Raw genomic sequence first — 20,197 nt, forward strand, 5'->3', positions numbered from 1 at the left:
AAATCGCTAAAGCTTCAAAATGGTTCCTAAATTAATAATAACCAAGATTGTCAAAACATATTAAGAACGTCTGGAATCGTCCTCGACTTTCATACCTACTACATAAAAAGAGGTGAATAGTTGTAACAGTAAATGGGATATTGCCTGTTTTTTTTGCCCTGTTTTTTGTGAAGTGAATTCATTGAGAGAAATAATTGAGTACATTTTCAATAAATGTTTGGCATTCTGTTAATTTTACACATTTTTGATAATATTTAATCTAAAACTGATAGTTTCACTGATAAAATTTTAGTTGTACTCATACCAATAGAGGAAAATTTCACTCAATCGGGCATGGACAGAAATTAGCACATTATTGAGTGAAATTGAGTGAAAATGAGTCCAACTTTTCTTACAGTGTGTGAATGGAATGTCTATGTGTGTGAATTAACAAGTACGAATAAGCACACTAAAATGGCACAATAATATAGTAACAAAGAACTAACATGACGATAATACATATATGGAAACAATGATGAAAACTCCTACTTAACTGCACATCTTTATCTTCGCCGATTTCCAAATAACCACGCATCAGCAAGGCAGAGCTATAGGAGACCTCAGCGGTTCCAAAAAGATTTTCATCGGATCAGTGTATTAAAAACAAAAAATTTTATTTGCAAAAAAATCTGTTAATCAAATTTTCCCACCTCGATTTATTTAAATTTTAAATTGTAAACACTTTTTTACAACTTCACACTTACCTACTATACCGTTAAAGAATGTTACTTTTCGAACTAATATTAATAATAAGAAAGCTAAGAAACAATAGACCTTGGATGGGACAATGTGTACAGACGACAGACCATATTAATCATTTACTGTATAAATAAATACTGCTTTTTTATAATACTGTTGAAGAAAATGCAGATTTCATTCGAACTTCGACCTTCTAGGTATGAATCGCACAGCTTTCTGCCCATATGCGGTTTTTGGTCCTTTTTTGACCTTCCCCGATTTTTTTATACCTATGTACCATCCTAAGTGTGCGTATTTCCTTGACAAGTACGCGTTGTATGATCCCTGGAATGACTCAATAAATACAGTTGCTTCCTCTGAGGAGTTAGGCTAAAAGAACAATCAGAAATACTAAGTGATACATGTATAGGGTAAGGCGTTTTCGTTGTTAGCAAAGATTTGTTTTCGGTATAAAGCATAGTTTATATCTGCTGGCAGATAGCGACCTACTAATCTGTAGGTACTATAAAAGCATGACTAATGCCGTACTAGACAAGATGATTTTTTTTAATATTGTGGGAAACTAACTGCCGGCTACTATTATTTACATATCCTACAGGTAGATATATTTTTTTACTTATTACTTTTCTATAAATAAAAAACTTTCTACAAATAATATTTAATCCTAAAATCCCCTACGAGAAACGAACTTTACCACACAGTATATTAATAGTAAAAATATGTGGTGTTAGAACTGATTTTAATTAAAATAGGCACTTCAAAAGTAATGAGTTATTGTTATTAAGTAATATACAGTAATATACAGTATATACAGGGTGATTATTTCATCATGGGAGATTCGTTTTTGTCACAGTCAGCAAAGAAAAATTTCATTATATACAAAATATGAGGTACGTTCTTTATAACCTTCGTTCCAAATTGGGATGGAAATAAAAATAGATCTATGCGACGCTAATCAAAAATATTTTTCCAAGAGCATACCGCTTTTATTACATCATTGGTGTGTCAAATAGTTTAAATAGAATACATTCTTCCTGGAAAATACTGAAATAAATAGTAGCTACAGCAACTAAGTATCACAGCTAAAATATTTTGCGATATTAATTTTACGAGAATGACAACAAAATATTTTATCAAACGATTAATGAATGGATAACAAATTAAATCTCGAAATTTTTAGTAATATTAGTAAAAAAATATTATTAAATAAATCAACAAACATACAATTTTACATTTTAGTTGTTTATGAAGAAAAAAGTATCTATCAATTATTTTTTAATCTTTTTTGGGCAAGGTAAAATTCAGAAAAATAAAACTTTCGATATATCACTGTTTTGTCTTGTCAAGTAGCAGTTAATTGTCATCAAATATTTAATTTTTCCACTAAAATTGTTATCTACCGTTATCTAAAAAACATATCAAGTTCACTGTTTACAAACAATTTGCCACTCCAGTACTGTCTAGCAAGTGGGTAGCAAATAGCAATATAAAAGTACTCCCTGCTCAGATAATACAGCTACTTAGAGATTGTAGAAGCCATTAAAATAAAAAATTAGTTCTCATTCTGTCTCTATCTTACATTTTCAGGGCAGATACGAATAATTTTTTTCATATTTTGAAGAGATATATTGCCTTTCGAAGAATTTACCAACATTTCTGATATACCCTGTATAATAGTAGTAGTAATAAGAACCATACACGATATGAAACGTATGCACAATAATCACTAAAATATAGCAAAATAACATATAAAACAGATACAACAACTTAATTACAAGCTCAATCATTTATACACTTGGGGATGAACCATAAGAACAAACTTCTTGTAAGGAGTAGAGGCAATGTTTGCACAAAAAGTCATGCAATTTATTTTTAATTTTTAAAATTTTTGTAAAATAATAGTTACAATACAGTTAATAGTTGTAAATGTTTGCATAGACAAAGTAAGGTTTTTTTTTAATGTATTAAATTGTAATTTTGAATAATAATATGATTAGCATTTCTTGTACTATGAGTGTGTCATCATAAATGAATGTGGAATAAAATGTAGGTATCCTATTTGCTTTGAATATTGGTTTGCATTAATCTACGATTTAACGAGAAAATTAATCTAAGAATACGTTTTTGAAAAATAAATATTTAGTGTGCATTAAGAATAGAACACAGTTAAGTGACAGATGTGTGACATCAAAATTTAACTGAACATACTTTAATCAAATCTTTCAATCTGCAAGTTGTCAAAGTTTGTACAAAAGTTTCGGATTCTAGTAATATATCTAAAACTATGCATAATCGAGTGAAAATCTCTATAGATGTGTTTATTGCAACAAGAATTCGAAATACGTACGAGTTACTTATTGTTTAGAATTGCTGAAAACTTTTCCCTCGATTACAAAGTTTTTTTCAACATATTAGTAAAAGGTCATACTAGATGTTTTGTTCTGGTAACGGAAGTAAATACTTTTTAAGATTAGAATAGGTATAAAAATTAAATAAAATTAATCAAAAAAAATACAAACGTACAGTAGTATCCTTAGTTAACATTTAATAACATGAAAAATCGGATTTATTTTGGAAATGGTTATTTTTTTACTTCCAATTAGTAAACAAATTTTTATTTAAAACGAGGTAAATTTTTGTAATTGTTGGTCCAAATTGTAGATACTATTATGTGATGAACTAGAATGCTTAGATTATATTTGCTTAAGCAAATATACGAGGTTTGTTCAGTAAATAACCGATTTTTTTTTAATTACGTGCTAATGGAGATATTTAGTGATATTACTAATATACGGTTGGCAGCATAACCTCCTCTGTAACCACATGTTCTTGGATTATTGTTATCTCATTTAGTTTTCGTGATTTGAGTGCAACGTGTTTGTTAGTGACGATTTATGAAGTGTGCGATTTCCTAGAACAATGATGCAAAGTAAAATTTGGCGTGAAACTGAAGAATACTTTCACGGAAACGCTTCAACTTTTAAAACAATGATGATGCTCTGGGTTATACGATACGCAATATTACGAATGGTTTTCACAATTTGAAAGTGGTCGTCAGTCAGGGAGACCCTCGACTTCAATTAATGACTCCCACATTCAGAAAGTCAAAAATCTGGTGCGCCGATTGATTTATCGGAGAAATTACAGAAGACATTAGCATCTCAATTCGGTCATGCCATAAAATTTTGACTGAAAAATTTAACATGCATCGAGTTGCAGCAAAATTTGGTCCTCGTTTGATGACCGAGCAACAGAAAGAAAATCGTGTGGAGGTTCGTTGGCAACTCCTTGAATAATTCAATGACGATGAAACATTCATTCAAAGGATCATAACGGAAGATGAAAGCTAGGTTTAAGTTACGGCTACGACATTGAGACAAAAGTTCAATCATCACAATGGATTAGCAAAGGATCTACACGTCCCAAGAAAGCACATCAGTCTCGATCCAATGTTAAAATGATGCACACTGTTTTTTCGTCTTTAATGGAATTGTGCATTTTGAGTTCTTGCCTCAAAGCGAAACAGTAAACCGTATGTAATGCGCCAAAAATCAGAGTACTGTCCTCCCTCACCCTCCTCACTCGCCAGACTTGGCTCCTTGAGATTTTTTGAAGGAGACAAGGACTAATAATGTATAAAATTAATAATAAAGTTTAAAAAATAAAGTTCGATTATTTTATGAGCTTCTATAACCTTTACCGATAATCATAAAATAAAATCCGAAATTTTCAAAAAGAGTAACAACCTAATTTGGCTTCATGAATCTAATATTGAACTGGGTTCCATTCTTAATGAAATATCCTGTAATGCTAAATTGTCTCCGGATATTTTCCAGACGAATAATATAAACAAAATTAAGGATACTTGTTTATATAGATAATATATGTATATATATACAGGGTGTCCCACCAGGAACTGCGTTGATCGATATCTAGGAAAGTACTGCTTCGAAAATTTTGAAAATTTGGTAACATGGCAATGTCTCTGGGGCGAACACAGCTAAAATATCTAGAACTCTCCAGCACTTCCGGTTATACCGGAAGTCGACACCAACTTCGTTATTTTAAATGGAACGCCCTATATATTACTGCATTTTCGCATTCTACGTGAAATTTGAGGATCACTTTATTAAATACTCCCTGTACCTGTACCTGTATATTAATCATACAAAATAGACAAAATAGACAAAAAAGATACTCTTGTTTAGTTTCGGCAATTATATTCGCTTTAGTAGAATTTCAAGAAAATAATTTAAAAAAGAGAAATATATTACCTATCTTTCGCAAATTTTAATTTTTTTCAAATAACACTACTGCACTTGTATCTGTTTTGTACAAATAGTTCAAAATGTGTGACACATGGCACATACCATTGCTGAATGTAAAGAAATAACACAACAAGGTATCTTTTTGCTCTAATGGTATAGAGATCAATATTCTCCATAAATTAAAAAAGTTGGGGATGAAATAGTGACCCCAAACTTTACCTCTTACGCAAGACTTGGGATTTAAATAATAAAAAATTACAATATAACTAAACAATATCGGATAGAGAGTTTTAATTAATGGCAAAAGAACATGATGATCATCCTCTCATTGGGAGGCATATCTTCATTATTATCTATTGTCGGAAAAAAAGATTTGTAGAAAAGGCTACCCTTATTTTGTATGTCCCATCCGCTCTTAAAATATCAGGAGACAATTTGGGACCACCTTTTACGTAGGTATAACCATAACCGAGTTAAGCAATATCAATAATATTACACATTTGTAACCTTGGTGTTAGTAGGGAAGAAGCTGTTTAAGATAAAGCCATAGTAAACACAGCAATGGCAAATACGTGTCAATACTTTTTATTTTAGTTATAAATAGCGTCATTGATAAACTCAAATATTTACCTCTCCATACAACATTCCCTTTTTGTTCATCGCTACATACAGATTCGTTAACATTCCTTTTATTTTCACGTGTCCAGGAAATCCGGCCGACACCACCTCTAAATACGCTGAAATAAAAAAGTCAATACTAAATATCAGAAATTTGGAACTACTCTTACCGGTTGACCCACTACAAATGTCACTTCTATTTTCTCCGTTATTCTTCGAGACACTAATGAAGTACATATAAGAACGAAAGTGTAAAGAAAGAAAATACCTACATTACATAAACAATTGAACATCAAGCTACAGAGAGCTCTATTTGTGGAAACAACATCATGAAATGACGACAGAATAAATATGTATGTGATTGAAACGCGCTTTTGTGTACAATGACTTAGAAGGGTATTTCAATAGTCTAAGCTTCTAAATTTTTTGGAACTTAATAAATGATTTCCAAAGTTTGATAATTTGAGAAATAAATAATAACAAATAACGAAGATAAATAACTACAAATTGTCATCGACTATGATTACATAAAATAATAAATTTACACTTACTATGAAGATCATTTTCATCTGAAGTCCCTTTTACCGACCCATCAGGATATATTGCTAAATGGTGACCCGTTTTTGAATACAATTGCATTTTGTTTCCCAACACGGGATTGCCTACCCTTGTGGGTCTTAAATTTATATAACTTTGCGCTGATGAGGAGGAGGAAGAAGGAGGGGGCCATACTACCCTTTTAGTTGTCTCGTAGAAAGAGTGATTTTCTGTATCTACACCACACCTAAAAACAATGCATTAACTTTTAAAAGTTTGTCATGCTTTTGTATTCCATTTTATTGAATTTTTTATATTCAAAGATATATAAAAATAATTATTAAATTATTATTGAACGACATAGATACTTTTCTTAATTTTTAAACACGAATAGTTAAAAAGATTCTGAAAGGAAAAAATATATATTGTGTAGATTAATTGAAGCTTTGGAAGCATAGGATGAAAATGACCATCTTCAATAAAAACATAATAATAACACAGACCAACAAAATTTAACTTTTTTTTGGAAGCAGAAACTTAAATATATATTTCCGAAGGATTTAGGTGCGCTGAATCTGAATCTGGCAGCAGAATTGTCTATCACGTCAGGTTTTTGAGATCCTAACTTAAAAGTGCAAAATACACTGTTTTTCGTCATATTTGAGGTTATGTAGTAATGCCATCTACTCTTTTTCAAAAAACTAATACATTGAATCTAAAAGTACAAGGCTCCCTCCTTCGAATGCCGTTGAGTTTGCTCAAATATCCTTTTTTTTTGGTTGAGATATCATAATATGTTGACATTTTTAAGTTTCTCAGTTTCTTAATATGCGAAAATCTACTAAGGATCCGTTAGACATCAAGCAATCGATTGCAATTCAGAAACTTCATACCCATACGGTTTGTGGGTTTGGAGTTGGTGGGCTTGGGGTTTGTATGCTTGGAGTTTGTAGGTTCGGGTTTTGTGGGATTGTGATTTTGTGGGTTTAGGGATTGTGGGTTTGGGGTTTGTGGATTTGGAGTTTGCGAGTTTGAGTTCGTATGTATTGAAGGTTTCTGAGTATGAAGTTTCTGAACTGCAATCAACTGTTTGACGTCTAAGGGATCTTTAGTGGATTTTCACATATTAAGAAACTGATAAACTTAGAAATTTCAACATGTGATATCTCAACGAAAAAAAAAGATATTTGAGCAAACTCAACGGCATTCGAAAGAGGGAGCCTTGTACTTTTAAATTATATGTATTTTTTTTAAGAAGAAAAACAGTGTTTTTTGCACTTTTAGGTTAGGGTATCTCAAAAACCTGACATGATAAAGCAATTCTGCGGCCAGATTCGGATTCAGCACGCCAAAATCCTTCGGGAATGCATATTAGTGTGTCTGCTTTTCGACCCTTGTTGACCTGTGTAATTCATGATGTCGAAACCACATACCTATACGGTGTGTGCCCGGATGGGGTAGTGCAATCTTATAAACTTTTTTTATTGTTGATTTTTCGAGAAAAAGTTATTGTTTTATAGACACACTGAATATAGTACTTTTGTATAAAAATAAAGACACAAGTTTATTGAAACTCGTTAAAAATCAATTTACTATGTTCCCGCTATTTTTATAAGCACTTTTTGAACATGCTTGTATATGATTTAATGGTTGTTTTCATTAGTCAATACCATTACTTTTTTTTAGAGGACAGACTACATTCCGTCTGGCCTCAAATTAGAATATCTAGGTACTACCTCTATTTCGTGACTGTTTCATTCACGTTATGCTATTTTTATTGAAATAACTTCAGCGAAACCGTTATTCAGATATTTCCACACTACATGAAATATCTGGTAGGTAGGTGGTATATAACAGCATGAGTAGGGATCGTCAAAATATTTGTAGGTAGGTACTGAGACATTGGAATAAACTTCATCATGTCCGTATTAACCCTGATACTGTTAATCCTTAGATATCTACTAAAAATATTTAAAGGATAATGAATGTATTTTTCAAATTGCTAAGAAATTTAAATAAGTAACGTGAATCTTAAAATCTGACATTCTACAAATGGACTGCAAAGTTAGCTGTAAATTTTCATTTTTTTCCAAAAAAGTGTTGCCCTTCAAAAAGATTTTATGCCAAAGACTTTAAAGAAAAAAATATATAATTAATCAAATAGACTAATAACCGTATACGTATTATAATACAGGGTAGTTCGAATTGCATAAGGTCATGTATTACCTTATAGTGTAATTCCCAAAATAAAAAAACCAGTGCATTAAACATGCTTAATTTAAAAATGCAGGCAGTTCAAGTCGAAACACGTATAAATTTATTTGAATATAAGTATTAAAAACACCTAAAACTTTATTTTTATATAAAATAAAATAGCAAGTTTAAATCACAATCATTCTGGAGCAAATTTTCTTTTTATTTTGAAGGTCTACGGCCTACATACCCTGACCAGCATTAAATTATACCAGCAATATATTTCGTCTTTGTCAATGGTAACGTTAGAACAATAAGAATAAAGTTTACATTATTTATTTCAATATATGAGGTATGTTTTTCAATTCAATTGTTTATAACTACTTATTTACTGCTTATTGCTAGTTAATTCAATACTTGTCAGGGCACGTTGTTTGTAGAGTAGTTGCTTTTTGTAATATCATCATATCAAAGTGAAGTTAGATATCTTTTGAATACCTACATTTTTGGTATAAAAACATGTTAACTTCATTTGTTAAGTTTTTAGGCTGTTTTAAAATTTATTTGGATTTGTTTAATAGGTACGTTTAAAATAGAGCTAATAATAAAATCGGTACCTATATATTTTTTTAAAAAGTTTATCTTTAGGCATTTTGAATGATCAAAAATCATTTTCATGAATCTCAATTTAAACACCCTGTGTGTAGGAAATTATTTCCTGACTTACGTTTGTGGGAATTTTGTTTCTTATTTAGAGGAGTTATATCATTAGTTTAAACTATGCAATACACCTGTACACCCTGTATTGTGTATTATGCATATATTAGTTAAATATAAGAGGGTAGAAACCTTGCAACTATTTTGCAAAAAATACGTTAAGAGAACAGTAACGCAATAAGACATGTACAAACTTGAATATGTTTATTAATAGACCACCCAACTTATTTCGATCGAATATCTGGATCTCAAACTATCAGACTGAATAAAAATTATAGTAAAGGCTAGTATTATATAATTAAACAAAATAAAATAAAACAGAATCGCAGTGTTTTTATAACAAGATTTAAATCCATTGAAGTTAACAGTTAGATAATCTTTGTAACTAATATTAGTAATAATATCCTTAAACTAAAAACCGATTTTAATTTTATATTAGACTAAAATTTTTTCCAATAATTTTATTTCATGAAAATTTTTAATGAAGAGTCTTAAAATATGATACAAGTGCCTATACTTTAGATAAAAACATTCAAACGTACCTGCGCATTTAAACGTCTGAATGCTAATGTTTCTCTACGTTCTGTAGTTTGATACCAAAAAAAAACATGTAAGTAGTAGTTGTAAACAGATTGTACGACTAAATAACTAGGTAATCTCTGAAGAATCTAACCTTACACTACTAAATCAGGTGCAAGGAATTAAAATTTGGCCTAGAATTGACCCTGAAATTATGCTACTAGGGAAAAATTTAAGAAGGAAGACTCATTTCCTTAAATTTCAACTGTTTAGTTTGTGTTTACAAAGACAGAAGATCTGAGGCTTTCACCGTCCCTAATGTTAGTTTCTCGAGTCGTTATGACGTGGGGCTTATGCACTTGATCGCTGCAAGTTACAGACTTACATTGCACTTCCTTAGCCTTAGCTAGGAATCTTTGCTTTTGTTGTTCTCGGGCCAGGGTTTGCGGGGCAGACCCGCTTTCACAAACTCTACGCCCGCCCTGACATTGATTCCGGTTCTTATTAATTGTAAGGTCTAAGACCGAATGGTCCTCAACAATAGTTTGTAACTGTTCACATTCAATGTTTCCAAACGTTTCGCTGCTATTTACTGTCAGCATCATCAATGGTAACTCTGTGAAAGCCTGCCGAGCACAAGGTAGTGTTTATACGTAGTGTTTATAAATAGTGGACCAATTTTGACATTTTTGGGGGTTTCTCCTACTTTAGAGATATGAAAAAGAAGTTCTTGCAGAAAAGTTGAAGTTGCTCAATAAATATTATTTTATTTTTGGATTTTTAAAGTTTCTTTCAAAACATCATCCGTGATGTTTACACAAAAAAAAAATGTTCGTTCTATACTTTAATAAGAAAATTAATATTAAGAATAATAAGATAACCTGAAATTTATGGGGATTACTTTTTTCTTAAATTATTGAAGTTAGACATGGCAAATCATTATAAAGAGAATATTAATGTTCAATTCCTTTAATTAAAATAAAATAATTTTTGGAAAATTAATAAAATGTTATTCATCAGTAGTTCTAGTCATTAGGTAAGTATTTAAAATTATAACAAAATATGATGTTTTAATGGAGAATGATCTATGTATATTTTTAGAGGAAACCATTATTAAAATTAATAATAATAATAATAACAACCACCTTAATAACCCAAACCTATTTAACTTTATAAGCTATTTCCTGCTCATCTTAAATAAAAAATATTTTAAAGTGGGTAATAGTTTTTAAACTATGGACATAAAATGAAAATTCATTCGTCAACCCTTTCCCGCCCAAATGTTTTGATGAGTGCTTATAAAAATAGAATATAATTAGATAGGTGCCTATTTTTAAGTTACAGAATTAACATTTATACATGTAAATCTGTACTTACCATTCAGTATATCTTTTTACCCGAGTTGTATGGGTAAAATTATCTTGTTCATCTTCTGAAACAGTATCATCATCTGAACTTGATTCACCAACCGCACTTTCTTCATTTTTCATGTTTTGCTTGTAATATGCGGCAATAAAATCAATTACGATAATATAAAAGTTACTAGAATCGAGCTTCAAATCGATCACACGATAGTGTATGACTCAAAAAACTGCTTAAATTTAAAATTTATGACTTTAAAAACATTAACATTGCGTAGTGTCGAGTACTGTGCAGTAGTACGATTGAATGAACTAAAACAGACTTCACTGTTTATAGATTCAAAAACTTTAATGGATCAGTTTATAAATAGCCTTTATAGACTTGTGAGAAAGGTTGTTTTGGTTGCAGATTATAAATGAGTATCCGCAATCCCACAAGTGGTAAATATTTAAAAGATTCACTTACCCAATTTAGTAAAGCTATAAAACGAAGGTAATACTCTTATGCAAGCGCCTCCAATTATAATCGACTTATTGTTAACATTAACAATAACACCGACAGTCTTGTATTTTTGGTTGTATAACCTAAAAAAAACACTTGTAAGGGATTATTTTGGACGTTCCAGAACGAAATAAGGAAAATCGATAACTAAATAAAGAGCCAGGGGTTGAACCAGTGGCAGAGTAGACAATATATAAAATTAACAAAAATAGGTACTTTGTACAAAATTTTATTTCACATATTTTTTCACGTTTTTATTCTTAAATTCACGTTTTCTAAAAGAAAGAGAGAACATATCAAATTAAAAAAAAATAGTAGTTTTAGTTTTTAAATTTTTGAATTATTTTTTTTGTGGAATCGTGTGTAGAACGGAACTATAAAAATGCTCTTGAAATGCTCTCATTAAAATTTCTACCGTCGGGCCTTGTATATTATGTATACACAATAATTATAGGTAATGGTTTCTGTTTCTTTCTACAGTTTCCGTCGTTCCTGATCTTTTTAAAATGCGTCTAAAATGCGTATGATAAAATAAGTACCTATTAGTGATAATGCTCTTAGATTCCCCCCCGCAACACCTGACGAACTAAGACTGACAATACGCAGACTTAAAAACAGAAAAGCCCCCGGACCCGACAATATACATAACACGACACTTAAACGACTACCACACAAGGGCCTCATGGCCCTACTAAACATAACAAACGCGACACTCAGACTAAGACACTTCCCTACCCGCTGGAAAACAGCAAACATAATCCTTATCCCAAAACCCAACAAAGATCACACCATCCCATCCAACTACCGGCCCATTAGCCTGCTCCCGGCTATGAGCAAAGTGGTAGAAAAAATTATCCTAACCCGTCTAAGAACCCACTCCCAAGAACTGCAAGTCATTCCAGACGAGCAGTTCGCCTTCCGACCCAATCACTCCACTGAACTCCAAATCCTTCGCCTTACCGAGCACATCACGGCGGCCTTCAACAGGGGACAGTACACTGGTGCTGTCTTCCTGGACGTCGCAAAGGCCTTCGATACGGTTTGGCATGAAGGCCTACTGATGAAAATGCTCACCAACCAATATCCCATATCCTTTACCAAACTCATAAAATCCTACCTACACCACCGTAAATTCCGCATCCAAATCCAAGATTCCCTTTCCACCACCCGTCCCATGGAGGCCGGTGTCCCCCAGGGCACCGTCCTGTCCCCACACTTATACACCATTTACAACTCCGACATCCCACATCCCCCCAACACCAACATATACTTATACGCCGACGACCTGACAATCACATCCCAATCCGTAGATCCTAGATATTCCGTCTCCCTCCTCCAAAACTCCTTAGACCAACTTGAAACCTGGTGCAACAGGTGGAAAGTCAAAATTAATCCCAACAAAAGTTCGGCTATCCTTTTTACCAAACGAAAAATCCCACAAAACCTCGACAGACTGACACTATCCCAGGAACCTATCTCCTGGAATCGACAAACACGATACCTGGGCGTGACGATGGACCAGCGTCTCACGTGGAAACCGCACATCGTGGAGACGGTGGCGCGAGCGAAGACCACCAGGGCTAGGCTCTATCCCTTACTCAAAGGTGGAAACACCCTCAGTTTAAGGAATAAGCGAACGCTTATCAAGGTGGTACTTCAACCGCAGCCACTTAAAGTCATTACAGGCTGTGGAAAACATAGCCCTCCGCACGGCCACCGACGCGCCCTGGTACGTAAGAAACACTGACATATTACGAGACTTACAATACACAAACGCTACACAGACAATAAGACAAAACGCGGAGAAACGATTTGACGTAGCCGCTAGACATGACAATCCCCTCCTCAGGCAAGCCGTTGACTACGTACCCGACGTGACCGACAAACACAAAAGACCTAGACACCAACTTTTTGACCCTGGGTGACCACCCCAATGACCCCCCCCCCCTGCCCGCTAACCTTTTCTGTTTCAGAGACAGCCAGGATCAAGAAACGAAGACAACGACACACACACACACACATACACACCCCCCATACCCTCCTTACCCCTCCCCTCCCGCGCTAGCCTAAGGGCCACCTTAGCAAAGCGCATCCCAGGCTGCATAGCCGCACTACCCTACCCAACCATACCACACATAAACATGACACTACCCCCGGGGTTTACACAGACGAGCCGGCGAAGCAAGAAGAGCGCCAGAAGAAAGGGCCCTAGCCGGCGGGGTCCAGCCAGGACAAAAGGAGGTCCCACAAAGCGCCTACACCGGCCGCATTTGCGGTCGGGGTAGACGACGGATGGGGCCCACCTACGAAGGCTGTCCAGGCCTACACGAGATGAGGCAGGATAAAGAGGGATAATCCCCCTCGATCCCAAATCATTGAGGCCAATTTCTAGCCATAGAATAATGGCGCGGGTTCCGGTCCACAAAAAAATTACGGTTCTGGTCCGGTTTTCTGTCCAAAAACGGTACGGTCCGGGTCCCTGCTTTTAACTATAATTTAAGCTTTGTTCATCAAAATCCATCGCACCTTGGCCTTGCGAAAATTTTATTAGTCCTGTAAAATAGTAAAGAATTTTGTTGTCAACAATTTGTATTCTACTGGCTTGCTCTATGGAAGTTTCTATATATGCTCTATGCTCTATGGAGGGCTCTATCTGCACCTTCCATAGTTTGCTCAATAAACATAGATTTGACAGTATACTAACTGTCAAATCTATGCCAATAACACATTATAAATATTGATAGATGAATTTATCGCAAATGACCAACAAAAAAGTTGAGAAAAGATTTAACTTTTGGGTTGTGGGAAATACTCAGCCAGTCTTTTTTTTTAGATATTTTCTATTCTCTTTTCCTTGTCTATGGTTAGTCCATCATTCATTATTCAATCCAAATTAACCATCTATCTTATTTAGGTTTATGGTGAAATGTCAATATTGTCAATGTCAAACTGTCAAACATTAGTTTTAACCAAACTTTTAGCTAAATAAAATTTAATTAATTGTTTCTCATTTATAAAATAAAAGTAATAATTAAACATGGCAGATGATTTAGAAAATGTAAGTTATACTATTTTATCTTTTATACAATATTTAAAAATGAAATAACTTGTAGATTCCTTCGATAACTGTGAAGGAACCACTGGATTTGGTGAGATTAAGTTTAGATGAAAGGATATACGTAAAAATGAGAAATGACAGAGAAATTAAAGGAAGATTACATGTAAGAAATTTGCTTCTTTTTTTTTCTTAAATAAATTTTAATGTTTTTAAGGCATATGATCAACACATGAATATGATTCTTAGCGATGCTGAAGAAACGATAACTACAGTTGAAATAGATGAGGAAACTTACGAAGAAGTTTACAGAACAACAAAAAGGAACATCCCAATGTTGTTCGTTAGAGGTGACGGTGTTATTTTGGTTTCACCTCCAATGAGAACCTCATAATTTAGGTTTTATGTTGTCATTTTTCTAAAATTTATTATAAATTTTAAGCTAATAAAATAAATGCATTTTTTATGGATTTAATAGAACTATATTATCCTGAATATAAATAAAACTTGTAAGATGTTCTGTTGACATAATTATTGCATTCAGTAAATTTTTTTAGAGCTAATGTAATTTTTAAATGGAGCCACAAGTTTTGATAAACTAGGCTGCAAAACATGTATAAAAGAATGCTTTTTATAATTGAAAGAGATTTACTTATACTTAGGCTATATTTAGTGCAGTTATAGTCAGAATTTTAGGGTTAGTTCAGCTGTTTTTAGAGAGAATTTTACATAAATTACATTTGAATATAATGAGGCTTCTAATATCCTGAATATAATTTTTGGAGCACACACATTTTTAAAGTTACAAATTTTATGGCAGTAGATGCAGTTCAATTTTAGTTTTTAATTAGTACTTGGTTTTTCTCTTATCAGTTAATTTATTCAAAACTTATGAGCAGAAAGTTCAGTAGGTTTTTGTTAAATTTCAGTTTATAGAATGGCACTTGTCTGCATGGATAGACATATCCATTGTAAAAATAACTAATTGAGGATTAATTCGAGTTGCAACATGCCATTTAGCATTGAGTGGTACGCTGTAGCGTACCCTTGAGGAAACAGTTCGTGCTTAATAATTAGGGGTATTTCAGTTTCGTAGATTCTATAGACTCAACTTCAGCCAGTTTGTAAATTTGAATGAGATACTGAGAATGTATGAGATACTATTTAATTGACTACTGGAATTTGCTAAATTCAATTTAAATTTTATTTGATAAATCCTTCCTTAAAGATTAGAATTTTTTGAAGAGGTCAATAATTGGTGGAATCTATCACTCAAAATGAACATAGTGAACAATAATAAGATAGGTATGGTCAAAATAATGTGCCAAGAACATAATATATTGGAGAACGACTTAGTTGCCTAGCAACTAATAATCCCTTTCTAAAGCTGTTTTATATTCTTATTTTTGGAAAAAATTGGTGAAGTTCTTCATTAATTTATTCAAGAAAGATTTGGTTTTATACTGTTTTAAATTTCTTTAATTTCTTTGAAACAAAAATAGCTACTACAAACTTTGCAAACAAGACAGTAATTAAAAACGAATTAAATGCTAGTCACTTTATGTTGAAGTAAACATATGAACACATAACTTAATAAACTTACTTGTATGTGTTATTGCAAGTGAAATCTAGACCTTGGCGTATACAGGGTGTCCCTCCCATAAGGTAATCAGACATACCAGAAAGATAGTTTCCTTGGGAGAAAATAATATATGTTTACTGGTGCAAAGTACAACACATTTTGCTATATCAGGTGTTTTAATATATGCTGAAACAGGTCCTATTTTATTAGTATCCATATATCTAGTTTTGTTTACAATAATTCATAATTTTTTTTACCATATAACGCAAGCATATCGGCAGTGCAAAATGCCAAAAAGTCTATGCATGTAATTTCAAAGCTAAACAACTCTGAAGTTATAAATAACAATGCTAGATTATTTAAAACTGGAATGTCCAATTTCAAAAGGTGATGATTTTTTACTTAAAAACATTACTGAAGACAATGGTTTTTATAAAATTTTAACGTAAACTTCCCCAATTAACTTGTTACATTTAAATTCAATAAGGAAAGGAAATGATTGCAATACTCATCTAAATTCAGTCTATGTATATTTCATACAATTATTCGTTCTCGTCAGATGTTCCATTTGTTTTTCCTAGAAAAATTTCATAATCTCTTTCTCTTAGAATCTCAAGTTATATATTTTTTTCGCTTGGTTATCGTTTTAATGTGAATTAACCACAATATGCAAATGTCATGTCTATCACTCATTTTTTTTTTGTGAATGTGTAATAGTCATAATAAGTGGTGTCCTCTGTAATAAAGAAACCCTATACACGTGAACTTCAGTGATGTATAAGACTATGAACAGTGTATAATTCTTCACACTTTCTGATATGTATTTAACTTTAGGACTTGCCGTCACAAGCTAGCAGTCTGGCAGACATTATCCAGTCTCATAGTAACTCTTTTTATAGACCATACTGAACCACATATTACTTTCCAGTGGCATGATTGTTTTAAAAATAAAACAATAATAACAATAAATTCATTGTTTGATTGTGGTAATAAATATGACTTCAAGAGATTAAGAGATATAGGGCGTGCATCAGCATCTTCACAAGGCATGGAGGAAGAAAACAGCCAACCTACTTCTCTATCTTTAATGGAGTCATTATTGAATTCGCTGTTCCTCAGATTTCCTAGGGACAATGGCAGATCTTGACAACGCAAGGACAGTGTGAATCGTTTTGTAGAGAGAAATGTAGATATGGTCTAAAGTTATTATTTATGGCATAGTTTTCCTTTTTTCTTATTTATTGGCAGTTTTGCCATCTATGAAAAAAATTTAAATATACATAGAACATACATAGGAATATAATTAAACATAAATATCGTCATAGGTATAATGAAAATACTCAGTACAGCAACTGTAACTATACTCATATAGGAACCTTGGTCCAACAAAATTGTTGAACAAACACATTTTATTACACTTCTTAATAAACCCACCATCTAGATCTTAAAATATAAAAATAATACAGGCAGTCCTCGAGTTACGTCGAACAATATTTTAACACTGGTTCTCAATCTTACGCATGTTTTGAAAGAACATTGTAACAGCAAGTATAAATTAATGCTACTCATAATGTGTGAATAAGTGTGAGAGAACACTTTGTAACAGCAAGAAATCTCTAGGTACAATTTAATGCTACACATGATGTGCAAAGAAAAGTCTTGTGTGAAGCAGCAGGACATTAAACGCAACTAATCGTAGAATGAGACAATTCGCTGGATGACATGTATGCTGGTAGGATTTTGAATGTCTTTTGTTTACTGACAAATCTAAGTTTTGCTTATGCAGACCTGACCAATAGAAAGCCAGACAAGTGAATTGTATTCCCAGAGCAACATTTGTCAGTTTACTTTATTTAATGGATGTTCCATAATAATTTGAGGAAAAATTTCCCTGACAACGAGAATGGGGAAGTTCCTTAAATAGTATGCGATATATTGAGGATATTTTATATAGGCATGTTCTCCATTTCCTTATACAGGGTGTCTCATGGTGACGGCACATTAGAATTATTTCAGAAAGTACTTCGATTTGAATTTTGAAAATTTGGGATACGGGGTTTTTGGGCATGCCCTTCTCAACTAAAATAATGGTGTCCATGTACCACTTCCGGTTATACTGAAAGTCGCCATCAACTTGCTTATTTTAAATGGAACACCCTATACATTATTGCAATTTTGGATTCTACGTGTTATTTTAGGTGGACTTTTATGAAGTTTCCCTATTCCTAAAATTAACCGTTTTCAAGATATTTCATTTTTTTCAAAAAAATTGAGAGAAACAGTGACTAGCTGAAGCTAGTTTGAAGTTTAAAAACCATGTGTATTTTATAGTAAAAAAGATAAAGCAACAATATTTATAGGGGGGATAGCTAGACCCCTAAGCTTCCCATCCATACTTCCAAAATGGCTTAATTGCATACAGGGTGCTAGAAATTTAATTATTATCAACATACATAATTAAAACTGTGTATTACTATATATGAAGTTGATTTAGAATTCTTAACTTTATTCTGCTCATTAGTGGAAAATTGGGATGTCTCATTAAAAACTGTAAAAGTTCTGCTTAGAATCCCATTGCAACATCTGTGAATAAATAATAATAAATAACTGGTGACAGTTTAGTCGTTTGTTTTTAAGTTTTGCTAAAAATCCACAGCTATCCTTGCAAGAACTTACATGACTTTAGGTGATTACACAAAAAATAGTAGATAACTTAAAAACTAGAAGAGATAGGTTTTGGGGACCCTGATACTGTTCGAAATAGAATAAAGTTGTGTATCAGAACATAGAAAAACATACAAGGTGTTCCATTTAAAAAAACTGACTTATGAAGGTTTGAAGTTAACTAAACCCTGTATGCAATTAAGCCACTTTGAAAGTATGGATGGGAAGCTTTATGGGTCTAGCTATCCCCACTATAAATGTTGCTTTATCTTTCTTACTATAAAATACACATGGTTTGAAGCTAGTCAGTTTCTCTCCATTTTTTTGAAAATAATTAATTATCTCGAAAACAGTTAATTTTAGGAATAGGGAAACTTCATAAAAGTCCACCTAAAATAACACGTAGAATCCAAAATTGCAATAATGTATAGGGTGTTCCATTTAAAATAAGCAAGTTGATGGCGACTTTCAGTATAACCGGAAGTGGTACATGGACACCATTATTTTAGTTGAGAAGGGCATGCCCGAAAACCCGGTATCCCAAATCTTCAAAATTCAAATTGAAGTAGTCTCTGAAATAATTCTAATGGGCCGTCACAATGAGACACCCTGTATAACTGTGTATCTCAATTAATGAGATAACTAACATGAACCAAAAAATAAATTTATCAAGAAAGATATAGTTGGATTTAAGAAGACATTCTTTAACACAACCAGAATTTTCTACAGGGTTTCAAATTTTGGAGAATAAAGACTTACTCTTGCACCCTGTATATTTTCAAAACAAATTATGATAAAAACTTCTACAATAAGGACTTTAATAGATCTGATAAGCTGTTCACGAGAAAATCAGCTTTGTATTTGAGGCACATTTTTAGTGACACATTAATTTTAATGCGAAATGTATAATAAAAGACACTACATATTTCAGTAATATATTTAACTCATTTTTATTTACCCATTAAATATTTTACAAATGCTTCCTGAAGGAGATAGTTATAGTCAAAATATTAAAAGAGTATTAGCATAGTACGAGATAAATATTGTAACTATACACCTTATATAATTTAAAATGAAAAGCATACAAATTTACAAAAATGTTCATTCATTACACTATATACATGTTTTTCTAAAAGTAAAGCGTACCTACAAGCACACAGAATAAAGAAGATTGGGAAATATTCTTTAACAGACGTATATTTTGTACATATTCATTATCTTCAAGCCAACACAATTTTTCAATAAAACGTACTCGAGTATAGCGACAATATAGTCTTCGTAAATGTTTAGCGATGAAGACTAAAATTATTTCTATATAAAGTTTAGCACACCACATAGCGAAAGCACATTTATTAAAGAATATTCCCCAATTTTCTGGAGAAAACAAAAACTTGGAGAGTATAATACTGACAATTTGGCATTGCTCTTGGAATAATTTTTACA

General features: G+C 32.5%; 2 protein-coding genes across 2 annotated transcripts; one reads left to right on the top strand and one right to left on the bottom strand.

Moving 5' to 3' along the window:
• Positions 1–331: 331 nt before the first annotated feature.
• On the bottom strand, positions 332–11,196 carry LOC108913703 (fibroblast growth factor 1-like). Its single transcript, XM_018719297.1, has 4 exons — positions 10,968–11,196; positions 6,176–6,408; positions 5,637–5,743; positions 332–1,107 (listed from the first exon to the last, which is right to left on the bottom strand). The coding sequence occupies exons 1-4, from the start codon at positions 11,078–11,080 to the stop codon at positions 913–915; spliced, it is 648 nt and encodes a 215-aa protein (XP_018574813.1). The 5' UTR covers positions 11,081–11,196; the 3' UTR covers positions 332–912.
• A 3,205-nt stretch (positions 11,197–14,401) lies between these two features.
• On the top strand, positions 14,402–14,978 carry LOC108913704 (U6 snRNA-associated Sm-like protein LSm3). Its single transcript, XM_018719298.1, has 3 exons — positions 14,402–14,511; positions 14,567–14,674; positions 14,726–14,978. The coding sequence occupies exons 1-3, from the start codon at positions 14,491–14,493 to the stop codon at positions 14,900–14,902; spliced, it is 306 nt and encodes a 101-aa protein (XP_018574814.1). The 5' UTR covers positions 14,402–14,490; the 3' UTR covers positions 14,903–14,978.
• Positions 14,979–20,197: the final 5,219 nt, after the last annotated feature.

The sequence above is a fragment of the Anoplophora glabripennis genome, unplaced genomic scaffold (genome assembly GCF_000390285.2).
Source record: "Anoplophora glabripennis isolate ALB-LARVAE unplaced genomic scaffold, Agla_2.0 scaffold638, whole genome shotgun sequence".
NCBI lineage: Eukaryota > Metazoa > Arthropoda > Insecta > Coleoptera > Cerambycidae > Anoplophora > Anoplophora glabripennis.